Source organism: Euleptes europaea, chromosome 1 (genome assembly GCF_029931775.1).
Source record: "Euleptes europaea isolate rEulEur1 chromosome 1, rEulEur1.hap1, whole genome shotgun sequence".
NCBI classification, from domain to species: Eukaryota; Metazoa; Chordata; class Lepidosauria; order Squamata; family Sphaerodactylidae; genus Euleptes; species Euleptes europaea.
Window position 1 is genome coordinate 177,023,765 of NC_079312.1, and position 22,468 is coordinate 177,046,232.

Consider the following 22,468-nt stretch of genomic DNA (forward strand, 5'->3'; position numbering starts at 1 on the left):
ATGGAAATAGGGGGAGAAAGAAAAGGACGGGGGGAGACAGGCAAAGAAAGAGGCAGAAAGAGAGGGAGAGAGAAAAACCTCCCCCCCGCACACACACACACCTGCCGGCCCCGCACGACCTGGCCCCAGGCTCCATGCCCTCCCACCCCCAGAGTCCACAAAAGGCCCCCCGAAGCCCGATCGGTTCCTGCTCTCATGCTCTGCCGCCGGGAGCCACGGGCCTCTTCCCCCCCTCCCTCTCACTGCTCAACAACTGACAGGCAGCAAGAGGGGCTTACAGTGTGCCCCAGCGTTCCTGCACGATGCGGCTATAGGGGGCAGCCTTGGGGGAAGTGTCCCTCCCCCTCCTCTCGCCGACCAACAGCCGTCAGTCGGCGAGAGGAGGTCCAAAGGGTGCCACAGCGCCCCTGCAAGCCGTGGCCCCAGGAACACCCTCAGGGAGGGCCGCCCTGCGCCACGCCTCTGCGGCAGGGCCCCGGAGCTCCCAAGGGCCACAAAAAATGCCCCCGGGGGCCGCATATGGCCCCCGGGCCTGAGGTTCCCCATCCCTGGCTTAGATTATGCATGCATTTTCCGACTGTCAGAGGTCTTCTTGCTCTTCCCTTGCGTTTCCGTGCGTTTTTCCTGGGTTTTTCTGGATGCTGGAGTTTGTACCTGTGTTCAAATAGCTATACAGCCCATGCAATTTACTGGGCTAGTGTTGTCCTAGACTAATCTACCCCACGGGATTGTTATATAGAGAAATGTTTCGCATTAGTTCGGGCATAGCACCAGGCTAGCCTGATCTCAGATCTCAGAGGCTAAGCAGGGTCGGCCCTGGTTCGTATTTGGAAGGGATACCTCCACAGAATACCAGGGACGTGGTGCGGATGCAGGCAACGGCAAACCACCTCTGAATGTCTCTTGTGTTGACATCCCTACAGGGTCGCCACAAGTCAGCTGTCACTTGACGGCAAAAAAAGAAAAGAAATCCCAAACAAACATACTTTAGCAACTCTTCCTTTTGTTCTCTGCTGAGTCCTAGCAGAAGCCAGAGACCAATATTCCAAAAAGTGAATTATGGAGATTAAAGGTAAAGGTCCCCTGTGCAAGCATGGGTCATTCCTGACCCATGGGGTGACGTCACATCCCGATGTTTCCTAGGCAGACTTTGTTTACGGGGTGGTTTGCCAGTGCCTTCCTCAGTCATCTTCCCTTTACCCCCAGCAAGCTGGGTACACATTTTACCGACCTTGGAAGGATGGAAGGCTGAGTCGACCTTGAGCAGGATACCTGAAACCAACTTCCGTCGGGATCGAACTCTGGTCGTGAGCGGAGCTTTTGACTGCAGTACTGCACCTTTCCACTCTGCGCCACAGGGCTCTTTCTGGAGATTAGGGGCTCCTGTATCCGAGGAATGTTCAAAGATCACTGGTGCCAACTGGAAGAAACACAGCCGTCGTTAAAACACTGGACCCTTTGCTCTTCCTTAGAGAGCTAGCTTGCATTTCGTTGTGTTCTTTCTAGCATAAGCGTTTGGTCTGAGTTGCGCAGGGCATATTCCTTGAAAGCCCAGGTGGCAGTTTGCATCCCCAACTGCTTCAAATTCAAATTTCAAATTTATTTGCAGTCAAAGACCAGCAGCAGTTGATATAGTACCAGCCAAGTTAAAACTATTGGATATCACCATTACAATAATGCAATACATCTCTAATCCAATTAGCGAAGGGTACATTTAAAACACCTAAATCTCTATACATTAACTATAATTAATACAAGCACTTAAATTTAAGCTACCTTTAAGGGTGGTTTCATTGAAACTATCGGCGAGAAGAAGGTCAGCATAAAAGGAATTTGGCCTGCCTGGATATTTGTGCAATATTGGGCAAATAAACCTAGATCTAATCTCCTGATAAAAGCAACAAACCAATAAGACATGTTCAATAGTTTCTATCTTGCCTGACTGACAGGGACAAAATTGTTGGGTGTATGGGATACGTGCATATCTTCCTTCAACAAGGGCAGATGGGAGTGCATTAAATCGGGCTAAGGTAAAAGCTCTTCTGAACTTAGGGATTTCCCAATAAATGAAGGTAATTTGAAGGAGCAAAATTTTTATTACGGTCTTTCCCTGCTGGTAAGAGGGGAGCCTATGATCTGTCAGCTTGAAGAGCGATGTCCCATAGCCTTTGCTTGATCATTGATTTGGCTCTTTGGTAACCTAGTTGTTTATGTGTGCAAAGAAGTGGTGGGGAGAAGGGAAAAGGGCAATGCTTCTGGACCTCTTCTGCTAGAGCTGACAACCCTCTGTTTCCCTGCCTTCCGTGCTGATACAGGTGACAGCACGTCCGAGAGGGGAGTGGGGTCGGTTATACTCTCCGATGCCTCCAGCCAACATAGCTTGGCTTTCTCCTCGGAGCAGATGACGGGCGCCCAGCAAGCCCCCAGCCTCTCACAAGTCGAAAACGGTGCGCAAGGGCAAATCTACACATCCCAACAACTGGTGGGGCATTACCAGTCAATGCCAGGGGTAAGGAGCCCACGTTTTTTTTTTTTAAGGCCGAAGCCTGGTGATACGGCTATACTGTTGTCTTCCACAAATAACGTTGGTGTTTCAGTATACATTGTTATGACTGTATTGATCCCAGAGAAGAAATAATAGAAGAGCCATTTTCTAATAAGAATATATAATTTAGCGTGTTCACGTTTGATGTATAGATGCAGGACATTTTTTAAAAAATTGTACTTTAATTGTACTTTAAAGTAGTAGAAAAGAGCAAGAGTCAGTAGCACCTTAAAGACTAACAAAATATCTGGCAGGGTATGAACTTTTGTGAGTGGCCGTGGCTCAGTGGTAGAGCATCTGCTTGGCATGCAGAAGGCCCCAGGTTCAATCCCTGGCATCTCCAGTTAAAGGGACCAGGCAAGTAGGTGATGTGAAAGACCCCTGCCTGAGACCCTGGAGAATGCAAGCAGGGCCGATGAGACGTGGAGTGCCGGCGGTCCCTCAGCTTTTCTGAGAGCAATTTGTTAATCATTCTTCACACAGATGCAACAGCAGCCCATGAATATGCCCCACCCCAGCGTTTTACCGCTAGTCCAGAATCAGCCTTTGGCTCCCCCGGCCCACAGCTTGGCTTCCCAGGCTCAGGTCTCCCCTGTCGCGGTTCAGCAGCTTGCGCCACGGATGGTAAGGACCCCCATCTTTTGCAGAGACCGAAAGCCCCCCCCCCATGTGGATTTAAGCCACGGAGCCAGGCTCCCACGGGTAGCTTCACGAGGACAAATTTCATAGAAAATTCTTCTTGCGGTCCAGCTGAAGTCCTCCTGCCTGAGACCCTGGAGAGCCGCTGCCTGTCTGAATAGACAATACTGACTGTGAATGGACCCGAGGGTCTGATTCAGTGGAAGGCAGCTTCATGTCTTCATTTGCTGCCCAGAGCTGGAAGGGCAGTCAGCCAGTCAAACAGCAGCTGCTCCTAGGAACCATTGCCCCTTGCCGTTCCAGGTGGGCAGCGGCACATAGGAGCAGCCAGCGGTGTTGCTTGTCCACTTGAAGTGGTCATTTGCTGTGATAAGCGACCAAGGTTTTTAGATCTTGTATGTGGTGCAGAGTGGTAAGCTGCAGTACTGCAGTCCAAACTCTGCTCACGACCTGAGTTCGATCCCGACGGAAGTTGGTTTCAGGTATCCTGCTCAAGGTCGACTCAGCCTTCCATCCTTCCGAGGTCGGTAAAATGTGTACCCAGCTTGCTGGGGGTAAAGGGAAGATGACTGGGGAAGGCACTGGCAAACCACCCCGTAAACAAAGTCTGCCTAGTAAACGTCGGGATGTGACGTCACCCCATGGGTCAGGAATGACCCGGTGCTTGCACAGGGGACCTTTACCCATTTACCTATTTCACTGAAAAATACTTTATCTAATTTAACCAGTCATCCCAAACAATGATACAAACTTTGAATTTAAAAATTCCTTTTTATTGTACCTCAGGCTCCATCTCAGTAGTTGTGGAAAAGCCCCTCCACTTGGTATTTTTTAGCAGAAGGACTCTGCGTATTGCCAGGAGGAGTTACTTGCCAAGAATCAGCATTTCTCCTCTCCTGGAGCCCCTGAGAATGCAAATTCACAGTGTGGCTATTTTTCTATCTGCTGTATTAGTCTGACTTTTCCTTGGGTCCGCTTAGAGAAAAGCCAGTTGCCAACTACTGGACCCCTGCTGAAAAACACTGAATTGCTCTTTGCTCCCAGACATAAAATATGGCTATTGCAATCACTTTGTGTTGCCAAGGGTGCTGGGATTTTACAAGCAACATCCGCTGAACGTTTTCTTGCTTTGTTTATCTTGTAGCAGGGGTGTCGAACTCATTGAGGGCCGGATATGACATCAATGTCACTTGGCTGGGCTATGCCTCGCTAGCTCAGCTGAGGACTGCAGGAGAGTAGCTGCCTTGGCTGGCTTGCAGACCTTATAGGTTCTTTATGAGATGGGATTCTTTTTATGGGTTGGGACTGAAACACCTTAAAATAAGAAATTGGTCATTTATGCATGGGTACTTTCACTCAGGTTCGCCTTCTGTCTGTCTCGGTTATTCCTTGGAGTTATGCATGAGTTTCCTATCCATTAGAGATGACCTCACTGCCAGCCCTCACAAATCCCAGGACTTCCCATCCCTCTATTAACCTGATTCTTCCCTCTCCCCTGAGCTCAGCCCGCTTGAAATCCCCATGCATAAGGCAAAGCTCGGGACACAGAAGCTTGGTTTCTCTCACAGCAAGTAGACAGCCAATTACAAAGCAGCATGTCAAGGGGTAGGGATTCAAATACTTCCTGCTTCCTCGTTCTTTCTGAGCAGAAGGCTTTTAAAAACAAGGCTTGGGTTTCTCCCCCGTCCCTTTCAAATAGCTCTATTTTTTTTTTTTGTTCTTAAAACGCTCTTAAAATGCATTTTCACGTGGCAATTGGGTTTGGGGGGAGGAACTTTTTTCTCACTACAGCCAATTATAAAGCAGCATTTCAAGGGGCGGGGACTCAAATACTTCCTGATTTGAACTTGGAGACTGCTGGTGCATAGACTCCCAACAGGAAAGTGTGGGTCCAGCGAGCAACGAACCTCAGGTTACACTCCCATGCATAAACGACCATTTTGTTGCAAGGATGATCTGTTTTAACCTGAATATTTTCTCCTCAGCCTCCAGACTCACAAGTGTCCTACAGTATGGAGGGGCAGACGTTGGATGGATCTATCATGGGAGTTCCTCAGCAGATCTTGACCGTCACCTCCCCTCATACCATACCTGCTCCACAAATGATGAACCAGCAAGCGTCGGCCAACCAGCAGCTGGACTCAGCAGCTCAAGTTGGGAGTCATGCTTCAGCTGCCGCAGGTTCGATGGAGTTGGAGCACGCGGCCACCAGCTTTGTGCCTGTCAGTCATTCACCTGTGCCACAGGGGAAGTCCTCGGTTCAGTTTATCAACAATATCCAAAACTTAGCCCAGGGCCTCCCGAACGCCTCGGCTGTGCAGTCTGTTCCACAGGGAGTCTCGTCCATGCAACAGCCTCAGCAAGTTCTCTCGCAGATGGCACCTACCCAGCAGCCCCAGCAAATTCCTGAGCAGGTGACCTCAGCACAACAGGTTTCCCAGCAGGTGGCATCCGCACAAGTTCCACAGCAAGTGACATCCACACAGCAGGTCCTCCAGCAGATTCCTCTGCAGCTGGCCTCCATGCAGCCGTTGGTGTCTACGCAGCAGCAACAGCGGGTGGCCTCAATACACCAGGTGCCCCAGCAGATGGCCTCTGTGCAGCAGCAGCCCCTGCAAGTTCCACAGCAGGTGGCGTCCTTGCAGCAACCCCAGCAGGTCCCCCAACAGGGGACGTCAATGCAGCAACCCCAGCAGATGGCATCTCTGCATCAACCCCAACCGGTGGGGTCCTTGCAGCATCCCCAACAGGTCCCCCAGCAGGTGATGTCAATGCAGCAACCCCAGCAGGTGGCGCCGATGCAGCAATCCCAACAGGTTCCCCAGCAGGTGGCGCCGATGCAGCAATCCCAACAGGTTCCCCAGCAGATGGCATCCTTACAACAACCTCAACAGGTCCCCCAGCAGGTGGCGTCCTTGCAGCAACCTCAACAGGTTCCCCAGCAGGTGGCGTCCCTGCAGCAATCCCAACAGGTTCCCCAGCAGGTGGCGTCCTTGCAGCAACCTCAACAGGTTCCCCAGCAGGTGGCATCCCTGCAGCAATCCCAACAGGTTCCCCAGCAGGTGGCGTCCTTACAACAACCTCAACAGGTCCCCCAGCAAGTGGCGTCCCTGCAGCAACCTCAACAGGTTCCCCAGCAGGTGTCAGCATTTCAGCAACCTCAACAAGTTCCCCAGCAGGTGGCGTCAATGCAGCAGCCCCAACAAGTTCCCCAGCAGCTGGCACCGATGCAGCAACCTCAACAGGTTCCCCAGCAGGTGGCATCAATGCAGCAACCCCAACAGGTTCCCCAGCAGGTGGCGCCGATGCAGCAGTCCCAGCAGGTGGCGTCGATGCAACAACCCCAACAGGTTCCCCAGCAGGTGGCGCCGATGCAGCAGTCCCAGCAGGTGGCGCCGATGCAGCAGTCCCAGCAGGTGGCGCTGATGCAGCAATCCCAGCAGGTGGCGCCGATGCAGCAACCCCAACAAGTTCCCCAGCAGGTGGCGCCAATGCAGCAACCCCAACAAGTTCCCCAGCAGGTGGCGCCGATGCAGCAGCCCCAGCAGGTGGCATCGATGCAACAACCCCAACGTGTTACCCAGCAGATGGCGCCGATGCAGCAACCCCAACAAGTTCCCCAGCAGGTGGCGCCAATGCAGCAGCCCCAACAAGTTCCCCAGCAGGTGGCGCTGATGCAGCAGCCCCAGCAGGTGGCGTCGATGCAACAACCCCAACATGTTACCCAGCAGATTCCACTGATGCAGCAACCTCAACAAGTTCCCCAGCAGGTGGCACCAATGCAGCAACCCCAACAAGTTCCCCAGCAGGTGATGCCGATGCAGCAACCCCAACAGGTTCCCCAGCAGGTGGCGCCGATGCAGCAACCCCAACAAGTTCCCCAGCAGGTGACGCCGATGCAACAACCCCAACAGGTCCTCCAGCAGGTGACATCTTTGCAGCTGCCCCAGCAAGTGGCATCAATTCAGCAGCTGCCTCAGGCGGCGGTCATGCAGCAGTCTGCACAAGTTCCCCAGCAGGTTGGTTCCTTGCAGCCAGTTCCCCAGCAGCCGGGATCCATTCAGCATCCCCAGCAATTGGTGTCTGCACATCAGATCTCCACCATGCCACCACTCCAGCAGATGGCCCCCGTGCAGCCATGCCAGCCGTATCAAGGGATGTCCGTCGATTCTTCGGCGCAGGCCTCTCTGGTCCAGCAAGAGCAGCAGGCTGTTCCAGTCCACCAGTCAACAGATCAGCGTGCTTGTGCGATGCAACAGATGCTGTACCATCTTCCTCTGCAGCAGCGGGAACAGTTTGTCCTGCAGGCCAGTTCCACAGAGCAGTTGCCCCCTGCTGTTCAACAGGACATGGGAAAGCAGCAGCAGGCGGAGCTCTTGGGTTTGTCCCCAGAACGGGCGGCTTATCCAACGCAAAACCAGTACCAACCACAAGGCCAGGAACAACAGATATATCCAGTACAACCCCCACAACAGCTTCAACCTTCAGATCAGCCGATGTGCCAAGCACAGCCAAATAACCAGCCGCAAGCCCCTGAGCATGTCGCATGTCAGATGCACGTTGCTTACCCGGCGCAGGGTCCAGAGCAGCCTTCCTGCCCAGAGCCATTATTCTATGCCATTCCGGGGGGCTATCCAGGGCAGCCCTTTGACCAGGCAACATATCCAGTGCAAACTTTCTACCCTGGACAGACAGCTTACGTAACTCAGCCGACGCCCTATCTTTCTCAGCCTCCTGAGATCCAGCAGCCTCACTTAGCCGTTCAGGTGGCAGAGCCACCAGGTTTCGCCATGCACTCTCCTGAGCAGCCCACGTACAGGGTGCAGGAGGGTGGCGTCGGCTGCATGGAACAACAGGTCTGCTTGGCGCAATCGGCAGAAGTCCACGCTTGTCCTGCGGAGCAGCAGCAGCAGTCCGAACTGCCGGCGTATCCAGTCCAGCAGGATCCTGGCAGAGGAGGGAACCACCAACTGCAGCCTCCTCACATGGTACCTAGGCTTGCTGAAGGGCCGCAGCCCTCTTTCATGCCACACGTCCAGCCCCAGCCTCCTTACCAGGACTACGGCCAGCATCCCGCCCCTCAACCGTCGGCTTCCAGCTCGACTCTGTCGCTCCAAGCTGCAGCCCCGCAGCCTGCCGTGAACCCGTTACAGGCTCTGTCCCCCGTACCCGAGCAGCCGGAACAAGCTTACGCAACGCAGCAGCCCTCTGAACTGCCCGGGTTCCTGCAGAGCACGCATCTCCTCCGGCAGCCGCAAGCATTTCAGCCTGCTGGCAGTAGCCAGCCGTTTCCAACCCCGCCTGCGCTGCCAGCGTATGCGCCGCACCAGCCATCTTGTCAGGCGCCCGTGTTGCCAGCGGAGTCTGTGGCTCAGCATCAGGTGTCTTCTCAGAGTTCTGTGGTGGCGCCCCCGAATCTTAGTGCGCCAACACAGCCACAAGTTCCAGGACAAGATGTCCTACAGGTATGCCTGTTGCTATAAAAACAATCCATTTTCAATTCTTCCCTGACCCCAAAAAAGGAAACTGGATGTCATTTATGCGTGGGAGGTTTTGTCTTGGATTGGCCGATTTCTGTACGTACGGTTTCCCCATCTGAATTCTCAGAACTTGGCATTGGGGTTTATTTTTGAGTTTTGAGAATTCGGATGGGGAAAACGTGCATCTACAGAGCAGCAAATCCAAGGCAAAACCTCTCATGCATAAATGGCCTGGGAGATTTGCAGCAGAATGGCTGGGTAATTTTTAATGTTGAAAGAGTACACTTTTTAGCTACGTACAAGAACCGCTCTCTTCCAACCAGGGCTGGTTCAGGGTTTTGAGGGCCCCCAGGCAGATAGTTCCCAGGGCCCCCCTACCCTACCCACCACCAGCCCCCCATGCCCTTCTAATCTGGAGAACCAGGTTTGTTTCCCCACTCCTGCACACGAAGCCAGCTGCGTGACCTCAGGCTAGTCACAGCTCTCTTAGAGCTCTTTCAGCTCCACCTACCTCACAGGGTGTCTGTTGCGGGGAGGGGAAGCGAAGGTGATTGTAAGCCAATTTGATTCTGCCTTAAGTGGTAGAGAAAGTCAGCATGTAAAAACCAAGTCTTCTTCCCTTCCCCCACCCTCTTGCCTCTCGTCTGGAGAAGAGGAGGTTGAGGGGGGACATGATTGCTCTCTTTAAGTATTTGATGGGCTGTCACTTAGGGCACTTTCACACATGCTGAATAATGCACTTTCAATCCACTTTCAATGCACTTCGCAGCTGGATTTTACTGCGTGAAATGGCAAAATCCACTTGCAAACAATCAATAAAGTGCATTGAAGTGGAATGAAAGTGCGTTATTCGGCATATGTGAAAGTGCCAACTCTTCTTCTGTTTCTTCTGCTTCTTCTGCTGCTTGTTCGTCTTCTTCTGCTGCTTGTTCTTCTGCTTCTGCTTGTTCTGCTTCTGTTCTGCTTCTTCTCCTTCTAGCTTGGATCACCTCATTTAGGGATGTAGAGAAAGAGCCAAGTAGTAATCAACTAACAGCTGGATCTGTGATGCTTCCAGGATGAGAGAGTCCAAACAAAGCATGCTTTCTAATACAAAGCAACCTAAAACTCAGATTCATGTTGCAAGTTTTAATTGTGGCTGGGGGTGGGGGAAATACGATGGTGGGAGGTGGTGACAGGAAACAGGACCAGCTCACTTGCTCTAGAGTCATCCCATCTACGTTCATATTCTGTGCACATAACAGCCTAACATATGTCTGCCCCAGCTCCAAACATGCAATCCCATGCCAGTCCCAGTATCTCTTGGGCCGCCAGTCAGGCACTTGATTTCCGTGTTATCTGCCACAATCAAAACAGAAAAGAATTAGATTTCCACATTTCTGTCACTTAATGAGTGCTAAATAACAGACCGATAACCCGAGAGTACGGGGGGTAAGCAGAAGGGCCGTGTCTCGTCACAATGTGCCTGTTGTCCTAAGGCTCGAGGTAATCTTCTCCTTCAGCAGTTTCTTCCACGTGTTTAGCTGTGCACAGCAATTGCCAGCTGCTGTTCAGCAGGCTCCGTGCCTTGTTTATCCAAGTGTGCGAGTTATTCAGAGTTTTGTAATATCTGATAGTTTCCCCAAAGCTCTGCCCCCATCCTACAGTGTACTCTCTGTCTCCTGGTTTCTGGAGTAATCGCGTTTCAGGGCTAGATGTTTATGTCTCCGTCTAGACACTAGGAAGAATTTTCTAACAGAGTGGTTCCTCAGTGGAACAGGCTTCCTCAGGAGGTGGCGAGCTTCCCTGGAGGTTTTTCCGCCTAGACATTAGGAAGAATTTTCTAACAGTTGGAGTGGTTCCTTAGCGCAACAGGCTTCCTCAGGAGGTGGTGAGCTCTCCTTCCCTGGAGGTTTTTAAGCAGAGGCTAGATGGCCATCTGTCAACAATGCCGATTCTATGACCTTAGGCAGATGATGAGAGGGAGGGCATCTTGGCCATCTTCTGGGCAAGGATTAGTGGTCGCTGGGGGTGTGCGGAGGGAGGTAGTTGTGAATTCCCTGCATTGTGCGGGGGTTGGACTAGATGACCCTGGTGGTCCCTTCCAATTCTGTGATGTATTTTCTGAGGATCCGTTCAAACGTTAGAAAATCCTCGTGTCCCCCCCACAGCTGCCACAAGTCTGTGCTTGGAAGTTAATTCCCAAGTGCGCAGGTGCCTGTTTCGCATTGGGACTGCCGTGCACAGGAAGAAGCATTTTTAACCTCTTCCTTCCACTCTGCGTGCCATTTGCTAACCTGAAATGACCCTAGGCAGCTGTTATCAACCCCACTGGAGAAACGTGGATTTAACCATCAATGCATGTAAGTTCCCACCTCACCCTGGGAAAGCATCTGAGGCTATTTCAGGTTGGACAATGGTGTGGTTGGAAGACTTAATCCCGCCCCCCTCCTTGGGTGCCATGGTCCCAATTTGAACTGGGTCTACACATGCACTTGGGAAGTAAGTTCTGAGCATGGGACTCAAGGCGTATGTCTGATTGACAGAGCCTGTAGGAGCCATGTGGAAGACACAAGAACTTTGTGACATGAACTGACCCTGGGTAAGCTTCTAGTGCAGGGGTGTCAAACTCGTTCGCTATGAGGGCCAGATATGACATAAATGTCACATAGAATCATAGAGTTGGAAGGGGCCACCAGGGTCATCTAGTCCAACCCCTATACAATGCAGCAAATTCACAACTACCTCCCCCACACACCCCAGTGACCCCTACTCCATGCCCAGAAACTGGCCAAGATGCCCTGCCTCTCATGATCTGCCTAAGGTCATAGAATCAGCATTGCTGACAGATGGCCATCTAGCCTCTGCTTAAAAACCTCCAGGAAGGAGAGCTCACCACCTCCCGAGGAAGCGTGTTCCACTAAGGAACCGCTCCAACTGTTAGGAAATTCTTCCTGATGTCTAGGCGGAAACTCTTTTGATTTTATTTCAACCCGTTGGTTCTGGTCCGACCTTCTGGGGCAACAGAAAACAACTTCGCACCCTTCTCTATATGAAAGCCCTTCAAGTACTTGAAGATGGTTATCATGGTGGGGGCTGGGCCATGTCTCGCCAGCCCAGATCGGGACTGGGTGGTGGTGGCCTCGGCTGGCTCATGGGCTGGATAAGAGCTGTCGGGGCCGGATCCGGCCCGCGGGCCTTATGTTTGCCACTCCTGCTCTAGTAATTCTTTCTTCTACTGCCTTCAAATGCCTTCTGTTAAGCCATTCAGGATTCTGCCATTATAGATTTTTTTTTTGCCTTTTAAAGCACCCCATGTAGTTTCTCCATGGTAGGATGCACATGTACTGAAAACAACCATATTGTAGAAAATAATTAGTAAATGCCGTAAAATCTTGGCTCATATAATTGAGACACAGGCTTTTAGTCTCTACACTTCCGTTTTGTTTGCCCTGATGTGTTTAGCATGCAACAGTGTGAGTTATATTTTCTTCAGAACAAATCTGTCTAAAGCAGAAGTAATCACTTTTTGGGAGGGTGCACAAGAAATGAAGTCCCCCTTGTTCCCGTTTAGTGATCATAATGCTTGCTATAACCAGTTCAAGTGTTTCTAATCTGTTTCACAAGTGGTATTTGTGACAGAGATTTAGATCTCTGACAGGTGTAACTTTCTGTGGGAGCTAAACGCATGAGTGAATTTGAACAATAAAAAATTGTTAAAAATGTAACCGCTCTGTCAGAAAGAGGTAGCTACTCCTTTCTTTGACTCTGTGCCTCTACCAACTTCTACCCCGATTAGCTCACCTGTGATGACCTCAATTGCTTGTCTTCCCTATCTGACCTTACTTCTTTCTCTTGCCTATACTGTCCCCTCAAGTTCTGTCCATTGCTGACTCTACCTCCGTGGCTCCTGCTGAATGACACCTTTCCTGGTGCCCTCCAAGTGTTTTTAGAAAGTGGGCAGGGCCAGGTGGGGCTTTTCTCTAGCAAAACCTTTGATTACCTGTTCCGATTACCTGCACACCTTTCTCACTTGAAGAAGAAGAGTTGGTTTTTATATGCTGACTTTCTCTACCAGTTAAGGGAGAATCAAACAGGCTTACAATCACCTTTTCTTTCGCTCCCCACAACAGACACCCTGTCAGGTAGGTGGGGCTGAGAGAGCTCTAAGAGAGCTGTGACTAGCCCAAGGTCACCCAGCTGGCTCCATGTGGAGGAGTGGGGAAATCAACCCGGTTCACCAGATTCGAGTCCACTGCTCCAAACCACTGCTCTTAACCACTATACCACGCTTGGACTCAAGGTTCATTACACAGTATGAGTCAATACAATTGACAGGATGGGACATTCAATAAACAATTCAATAGGATTTCGATTGTAGGACCGATCAGACACCTAAAAACAGAACCGAAGCAAAGCATAAGTCGATACGATACGATTTATTATTACGGCATTAGTCAGAAAAGATACAACCTTATCAATAAAACCCATTACATGATAAATAAACTCTTTGTACAAAATACAGATAAAATTATATTAATTAAAATTCACCTTATTAACACTCATACACTTTTCTGAGCAGATTTTAATTGCTGCAGAGCAATACCTGGCTACCTGCAAATAACACTGAGAGTCTCCCTCCCATAAGAGAAATTTAATTTTCTCTTCCTCCAGACTGGATTCCATTGTGTTAATAAAAGGAAGCATAAGTCTTAGCATGACACATTAAACGATACTAAATCGTTTAGGGTTTTGGTAGGATTCTAGTTTCAGTAAGCTAAATGCAACAGAATAGGCTGCAGTCCCTAATAATTTATCTAAGTAACTTTGTGAATCATTTAGTACAGTGCAACTCTATGGCCTGCACAGAAAAGCCCTCTTGAATAATTCAGTTTTGCATAGTTTGCGAAAAGCCACAGTAAGTGGGAGCCTTCCTGACCTCCTTGGGCAGGCCGTTCCACAGCGGAGAAGGCATGTGGAAGAGCAGTTGTTGATTTTGCCCATTTGCAGGTTAAGAAGGTAAGGTGTGTATCAGTACCAGTGTGCGGATAAAAAACACCTTTCCCAGGAACAAATGCAAAACTTGCTTCAAATCTCCAGAGTAAGTGAATATATGCTAGTTCTAGAGTGCCTTTCTAGAGTTCTCTGGAGTGCCTTTTGAATGTTGTTTAAAAAGCACAGCAGGTGCAAATGTATTAATTTGAGCGTATTCTGCCCCCTTCCCCCTCTCCTCTCCTTTTTAGGTTTCCATCTTAGCACCAGAACAACAGCCAGCTGCACAAAAACCAGATTCTACACAAGGGTAAGTTCTGCTCCAGATTAATTCATTTGGGGCTTTTTTAGGGGAGGAGACTCAAAAGTAGAACGAGAGGGACCCTGGCCTTAAAGAATTAATGGGCATGGTGGAGAAGCGATGGAGACTTTTCTGGTTGCTCCTTTGTCATTTCCAATATCAAACATGTTGGGCTGCCAACCCGGGCCCTGATGAGGCTGGCTGATATCAGAGAGAGAACCCCAAAGCAATCTTTTGAAATGAAAGAGTAGAAGGCTCGTCTCTCAGTTCCCCCTTGGGAGAGCCCCGTATCGTCCTCTTAAGCACTGGTTCCACAAGTGGGCAGTTCCACCCCCCGGGGGGCGGTGGGATTACCTGGGGGGGCACGAAGAGGCAAGAGGGCAGCAAAGGGGCACTAGAGGTGGGCCCCTTCAACTGTGTTGTTCACTAATTTACAATAGATCAAGCTGTGGCACCATGCTGGCAAATTTGGTGGAAACTCTCAGGATTTCCCCCCCAGACTTTGAAGAGCTGGTACCACTGGATCAATTTGATCAGTTTCGTTGAATAAATTTCAACTAAAAAAGTTTTAATTTGATTTTGAATAGATGTGCAATTAATTGTTACTGTTTTGAAATTGTATTATCTTCTTTAGTGCGTCGTGCAAACCCCTATTTTGAATAATGCTTTTGATAGAGTAGGTGGGGGGCGCTGGGGTTGAGTTTGTGGAACCAAGGGGGCGGTGGCCCGAAAAGTTTGGGAACCCCACTGCTCTTGAGCGTGCTCAAGTCCTTTTCTTGCATCCTTTTAGCCTAATCCCTGATGCCACCGCGCTGAAGGAAGGGGCTGGCGGGAGTGACCTTCCCAGTGGAAATGGCAAGCAAGACAAGAGCAAGCAAAGGAGGGCGTCCTGTGCCCGAGCCGAGAAGGGTTCCAAATTCCAGCTCACCGTGCTTCAGGTTTGTATGTTTCAAGGGCCAAGTTGCAGACGAGACTTGTTTGAGGTTCCAGAATGAACACATGAAGCTGCCTTATGCTGAATCAGACCCTCAGTCCATCCAAGTCAGTATTGTCTAATCAGACCGGCTGCGGCTCTCCAGGGTCTCAGGTAGAGAGGTCTTTCACATCACCTACCTGCCTAGTCCCTTTAACTGGAGATGCCGGGGATTGAACCTGGGACCTTCTGCGTGTCAAGCAGAGGCTCTTCCACTGAGCCACAGCCCCTCTCCTAAATATGGTCACTTCATGAACACATGAAGCTGCCTTCTACTGAATCAGACCCTTGGTCCATCCAAGTCAGTATTGTCTACTCAGACTGGCAGTGGCTCTCCGGGGTCTCAGGCAGAGAAAGGTCTCTCTATCTCCTTCCAACAGCGCAGTGACGGTGTTCTCTCTTAAATCCAGGTGTCCACATCAGGGGACAACACTGTGGAGTGTCAGCTAGAGACTCACAACAACAAGATGGTGACGTTCAAATTTGACGTCGACGGAGATGCTCCGGAAGACATCGCGGATTACATGGCAAGTTTCGCGAGCCGGGCTTCCCACTTGTGCTGTATGTTACCAGTGACATTCCAACTAGTCAAGTGACTTAGAGGGATGCTTTGGTTTCTATCTCTGTTTTTGGGTTCAGCAAAATTTTTCTTCTCATTTGTAGCATTTCTCCCGAGCCGTGGAAACAGGGATTGTTGTGGGCTTATCCTAATTCGCAATGACTTTTCTTCTTAAAGGTGGATCATAAATTCTATAAAAATGAATTAATTAATCTTGTACTTGATATCTTTAGAGCACTGATCTTGACTGGTTTAGAGGAGATAGCAAGGGTTAAGTCCTGTTGCAGGAGAATCTCCCCCAAACAAAGCTGGAGATTTCAGACTTAAATTCATCCTCCTGGACACTGTCATAATTGTCTGAAACAGAGTGTGTAAGAACCCCAGGGTATTTTTTTCAAGAGTTCTTAAAGATGATTTGAGCTTTAAGCTGTTATTCCCCCCCTATGTTTCTGCCTGGAAATTAAGATCACAGGGGGAGGCTCTCCTGACTGTCCCACCAATCAAGGAAGGTCGTTCAGTGGGTACACAAGAGAGGGCCTTTTTAGTGGCAGCCCCACAATTATGGAACAGCCTCCCCAGGGAGGTCTTCCTGGCCTTCTCACTTTTGATCTTTAGGACACAGCTGAAGATGATTTTATTTTAGATTGTATTTGGTTAAAGCAGTCCTACGTGGTGATTTTAATTTTGTGTTGTTTTATGTATGTACTTTTGGGGTTTTTTTGGGGGGTATGTAATCTATTTTATATATGTTATTTATATTGTGAGCTTCCTTGAGCTCCGTAAGGAAGAAAGGCAGCTAGTAAATGTTTTAAATAAATAAATACATTTCAGGCTTTCGCTAGAATTCTACTGGTCCTTCAGTTCTTCTGGCATAATAGGGTATCTCAGCCTTAATAATCAGAAGCTCATGAAACAAACAAACAAACAAACAAAAAAGGATACTTTTGGGCAGGCTGGGTAAATGATTCCAGCAGAAGGCTTTCAGAATTGTACACATTTCTTCTTTAAATGTTAAGACTTGCAGCTTGATCTTGTATATGGGGTTTCCTGCTTCCAAATACAGATAGATAGCATTGCATGGGTTAATTTGGTCTCCATTAAGGATGTGGTGTAGTGGAGTTGTGGCATCTCATAGGTGTAGATACTTGAGTATAGGAGGAGCCCCTCTTAGGCATGTGCTTTTGCACTCCTTCGGCAAAGGAATGTTTAAACGGAGCCCGGTGAATAGTCTGGGGGCAACTGATGTGGGCACATGGCTGAAACTAAGGATCAGATTACCTGTGAGAGATCCCCCTCTCTGAGTTTGCTTCTCCAAATCAGTTGCTCAGACGTTGATACAGAAACAATAGATTTATTGAAGCCTTCAGGAGATGAGACAGGCACAGGTAGAAAGTTGCAAGTGAGGGGCTATACGGGTTTACAGAATATATTGACTCCAGGGCACTGGGGCACTGGGGTTCACACTTATTGTTATGGGAAGTTACAAGCTTGGCATAATACAAAACATCAGACGGATCCCAGGAAGTCTGGTGCGGCTATCACACTTCCAAGGCCGCACCGGCCTGAGGGAGTACTGGCAGGAAGAACAGCGGGGGGGAAGATACATGGGCCATCAGGCCTGGCGCCTGAGACCAGAAGGTGTGAACTGCTTTTACGAGTTCACTGATAACACCGCAGGTGATGGAAAGCAGAGACACAAAGACAGAGACCCTCACATTCTGCCCCCCTTAAGGCCCCCCTCCGAGAGGACGAGGCTTATCGGGATAAGCGAGGTGGAATTCTCGGACCAAGCGAGGAGCTGCCATGTGGGGTGCGGCCACCCATTCGTCATGAGCGGAGCCAAGGTTTTTCCAGCGAACAAAGTAAAACAGTTTCCCTTTCTTCCATTTGGAATCTAAAACCTTGGATATTTCCAAATGGGTATCCCCTCCTACTACGGTAGGAATCTCATGAGCGGGAGGGGGGTGGAACTGGGGAGCTGCTACATAAGGTTTGAGGAGGCTTATATGGAAGACTGGATGAACCCCCTTGAGAGTCTTAGGGAGACTCAGTTCCACGGTAACCTCGTTGATTACTCTGGTAATGGGGAAAGGTCCAACATAACGGTCGCTCAGTTTTTTGCAGGGGCGAAGAGAGCGGAGGTTTTTGGTGGACAGATAGACTTGCTCCCCCACCTTGAGTTCCCATCCCGGAGACCGGTGTTTGTCTGCTTGTTCCTTGTACTTGCTTTTTGCCCTTTCCAGATTTTTGAGCAACCATGGCCAGGTGGATTTAACCACCTGAATCCACTCCTGAAGATCAGGGGTAGACTGGAGCTCTGGCGAGACGGGGGCAGAACCGAAAGGGCCAAAATCCGTCCCGTATATAACTTGGAAGGGACTAAAGCCGGTAGAGGAATGAGGCGCATTGTTGTACGCATATTCGGCAAATGGCAGCAGGTCGACCCAGTCGTCCTGGTGGAAATTTACATAGCAACGCAAATAACATTCTACTACCGCATTTACTCGTTCCGTTTGACCATCCGTTTGGGGGTGATAGGCGGAAGAAAGGCCCTGTTCCTCCACTCCCATTAACTTTAGGAAAGCCCGCCAGAATTTGGCAACAAACTGGACCCCCCGGTCGGAGAGGACCTTCCTCGGGATCGAGTGTAGCCTGAGGACGTGCGTGATGAACAGTTTAGCTAAGCCCTGGGCTGAAGGAAGACCTGCACATGGAACGAAATGAACCTGTTTGGAAAAGAGGTCTGTGATAACCCAGAGAACCGTTTTCCCCCGACTTGGAGGTAGGTCGGTGATAAAATCCATGGCGATGACTTCCCAGGGACGGGAGGGGTTCTCAAGCGGTTTGAGAAGCCCCGGGGGTTTTCCCATCCGTTTCTTGGCTGTGGCGCAGGTGGGGCAGCTGCGCACATACAACTCTACATCAGATCTCATACCGGGCCACCAGAATTGCCTTCGAACCAGGTGAAGCGTTTTTATGAAACCAAAATGACCCGCTAGCCTGGCCCCATGTACAAGTCCCAATACTTCTTTGCGAAGGGAAGATGGGACATATAGTTTCCCCCCTTGCACCCACCAAGTGTTGGTTCGTTCCAAGCCAGTGGGGAGGAGATGGTGCTCCTCCTCCTGTAAGGAGGCGTCCCGGAGTCGCTGTTGGAATGCTTCCGGGATACCTTTGAGCGTAGGGGGGGTCTCCGGTTGGCGGGCTTGGGATCGGGTGGTGACGGCCAAGCCAGGGACTTCCCCTCGCTGTTCGGGAGTGAACAGGGAGTCGACGGGGCGATCGAAATCGTTGCGATACTGGGGAAGTCGTGACAAAGCATCAGCTAGGGCATTTTCTTTGCCAGGGACATGTTTGAGGGTGAACCGGAATTTTGCAAAAAATTGGGCCCACCGAATTTGTTTGGCATTGAGTTTTCTAGCTCCCTTGAGAGCCTCAAGATTCTTGTGATCTGTGCACACTTCGAACGGCAGCTCGGCCCCCTCTAAGAAGTGTCTCCATATGGTAAGGGCATGTTTGACCGCTGCTGCCTCCTTCTCCCAAATGGCCCAGTTGATTTCGGACTGGGAAAACTTCTTGGAGAAGTAGGCGCATGGCCTCAACCGTCCCCCCTCATCCCTCTGCAATAGGGCCCCGCCCATGGCTACATCCGAGGCATCCACCTGCACCACGAAGGGCTTGGTGCAATCCGGGTGAGCCAAAACGGGTTCGGATGAAAAAAGTAGCTTTAAACGTTCAAAAGCTTGCTGGCACTGGGGAGACCATTGCAGACGGGCTGAGGGGAGTGCGGCGCTAGCCCCCCTGTCCTTGGTACGCAACAGGGCAGTGAGGGGAAGCGCAACTTGGGCAAAGTTGGGAATGAAATTCCGGTAAAAGTTGGCAAACCCCAAAAACTGTTGAAGTTGGCGGCGGGTAGTGGGGGTTTCCCAGTCCCGCACCGCCTGGACCTTGGCGGGGTCCATTTCCAACCCTTGGTGGGAAATCACATACCCCAGAAATGTAATAGAAGGTTGGTGGAATTCACACTTGGACACCTTAGCATACAGTTTGTGCTCCCGCAGCCGCTGGAGCACTTCTCGCACTAGGCGCACATGTTCTTCCATGGTCTCAGAGTAAATAAGAATGTCATCGAGAAATACCACCACCCCCCGAAACAGTAAATCATGCAAAACTTCATTAATTAATTGCATAAAGACACTCGGAGCCCCCGAAAGTCCGAACGGCATGACCAGGTACTCAAACATCCCAAAACAACTGGAAAAGGCCGTTTTGGGTTCGTCTCCTGCTTTGATGCGAATGCGGTGGTAGGCTTCTACCAAGTCCAGTTTGGTGAAGATTCGGCCCTCCTTTAATTGTGCTAGAAGGTCAGGAATAAGAGGGAGGGGGTAAGCATTAGACTGGGTGACTGCGTTCAGTCTGCGAAAGTCAATACACAGTCTTAAATCTCCCGTCTTTTTCTTTACAAAGAAAGCTGGGGCTGAATAAGGAGCCTTGGAGGGGCGTATGAAACCCCTCGCCAGATTGACATCCAGATAGTCTCGCAATACAGTCTTTTCACTAGGGCTCATGGGGTAAACCTTTCCCTTAGACAGTTTGCCTTCCCCTACAATCTCGATGGCACAGTCCGTTTCTCTGTGGGGAGGCAGTTCGTCGCACTCTCTAACATCGAAAACATCAGTAAACTGCGAGTACTCAGAGGGTAATTGAGGAGAGACTGGGGCGGGGGACCCTACCAGTGCGGCGGCTGGAGTTCTGAGTACCCGTTCCTTGTCATGCAACCCACAGGGGTTTTCGGGGAAGGAAAGCACCCGTTTAACCCAATCAATGGAGGGATTGTGTCCCCTTAACCAGTTCATCCCTAACACCACAGGGGTTACAATAGGGGCGATGGTGAAATACAACCGTTCCCAATGTTCCCCCACGGACATAATCACGGCTGCAGTTCTGTGGGTCACAGGGCCCCGTTTAAAGTCACTCCCGTCCATTTGGGAAAAACGGAGGGGTCCCGGAAGCCGCTTGCGCCGGACACCCAACTTCTTGGCAGTTTCCTCATTTATCATGGTTGCGGGCGGAACTACCGGCGCCCCGTCTGGGGGAGCACCGGCTGGAGGTTGCAACTTCAGCGCATCTAGGGTCGTGGCCATCTCACCCATTACGCGTTGCATGATCTCCATCTGCTCCTGCATAGCCCGGCGGTCTTCCTGCCACTGCTTTCGTTCTTCCTCCATGAGGGCCTCTTTGCGGGCCGGGTCCCCTTCGAGTCCCGTGCTGGGGAAGGCCAACCGGCGATCCTTCGCCGCAGTCCGCGAGAGCGACCAGCCCTTGGGAGAGTCCAGCCAATAAGTAAGCCCCCGGGGACGTCCGTCCCGATCTTGGTCGGGTGCGCTACCCTTCGGTTTCTTTGGCTTGGCTCCCTCCTCCTTCGGGTCCGGCTTCTCCGGCTCGTCCGGTTCCTTGGGGGCATCGGGGTTAGGGGTGGTGTCCTCGTCGGCTGACATTCTGTCCAAAGCGGTACAGCTGCAGTCCGAGAGGCAAGGACTTGCAACTTAATGTGAGAGATCCCCCTCTCTGAGTTTGCTTCTCCAAATCAGTTGCTCAGACGTTGATACAGAAACAATAGATTTATTGAAGCCTTCAGGAGATGAGACAGGCACAGGTAGAAAGTTGCAAGTGAGGGGCTATACGGGTTTACAGAATATATTGACTCCAGGGCACTGGGGCACTGGGGTTCACACTTATTGTTATGGGAAGTTACAAGCTTGGCATAATACAAAACATCAGACGGATCCCAGGAAGTCTGGTGCGGCTATCACACTTCCAAGGCCGCACCGGCCTGAGGGAGTACTGGCAGGAAGAACAGCGGGGGGGAAGATACATGGGCCATCAGGCCTGGCGCCTGAGACCAGAAGGTGTGAACTGCTTTTACGAGTTCACTGATAACACCGCAGGTGATGGAAAGCAGAGACACAAAGACAGAGACCCTCACATTACCTTTTCGAGCTGGAGACCCCTGAAGAAGAAGGGTTGGTTTTTTTATATCCCGCTTTTCTCTACCTTTAAGGAGTCTCAAAGCAGCCTACAATCACCTTTCCTTCCCCACAACAGACACCGTGTGAGGTAGGTGGGGGGGCTGAGAAAGTTCAGAGAGAACTGTGACTGGCCCAAGGTCACCCAGCAGGCTGCCTGTGGAAGAACGGGGAATCAAACCCGGTTCTCCAGATTAGAGTCCGCCACTCTTAACCGCTACACCACGCTGGCTCCATGTCAGAGTGGATTGGAACACAATATTTTTAATTGAATGTTCAAAATAGCAATAAGATTTTAAAATCAGTATGTTACGAATTTCAGCAGTTTTGTCTATGCAGGAGCTTTCTTGATGTTAAGTGGAGTTACTGTTTTGGAAAGTTCATAAGTATAACATGGAGTAGAAGGACTGTATGTTAATGGCATATGAGAAGTTGATATTTGACATGGGCAGGGGCAGAGAATTAGCATCACTTGAAAAAAAATGTTTCCCCTTTCTAGAACATTTTTCCTGGTAAGTACCATGTTTTCATTACATTTTGTAATAACAGTAATTCTTCAAGCCATGTTTGTGAATGTATTTCAGAGTGTATGTCATAGTAGGGGGTGATTTCAATGCTAGATTAAGCCCTGATGACAATACATTATATGCTAAATATAAGACATGTCCACCAGATACTGGGAACCTCGATTTTCCTTTTATGAGAAAATGTAAAGACTCTAAATGTAACTATGCAGGATATCTCTTAGCACAAATGACTTGTCGGCTTCATCTTTGTATTTTGAATGGTGTTGTCCCTGGGGATCATCCAGTAGAATATACATACTGGGTGGGGGATAGGATGAGCACTATTGATTATATCACGGTATCCAAAAATTTTGCTCAATTTGTTGATTCATTTGCGGTTTCCTCGTATTATTATTACATTTACTCCTTCAGCTTGGACGGCTAAGTTATATCTCATCCCTGTTTGGA

At 50.1% G+C, this 22,468-nt stretch overlaps 1 protein-coding gene across 1 annotated transcript in view; it reads left to right on the forward strand.

Moving 5' to 3' along the window:
• Nucleotides 1–22,468, forward strand: part of WNK3 (WNK lysine deficient protein kinase 3) — a 102,345-nt gene that overhangs the window by 41,890 nt on the left and 37,987 nt on the right. Inside the window, exons 8-12 of the mRNA XM_056850223.1 lie at nt 2,316–2,509; nt 5,170–8,649; nt 13,887–13,945; nt 14,727–14,874; nt 15,320–15,436. Coding sequence (XP_056706201.1) covers nt 2,316–2,509; nt 5,170–8,649; nt 13,887–13,945; nt 14,727–14,874; nt 15,320–15,436 — 3,998 coding nt within the window. The remainder of the gene's footprint in view (nt 1–2,315; nt 2,510–5,169; nt 8,650–13,886; nt 13,946–14,726; nt 14,875–15,319; nt 15,437–22,468) is intronic.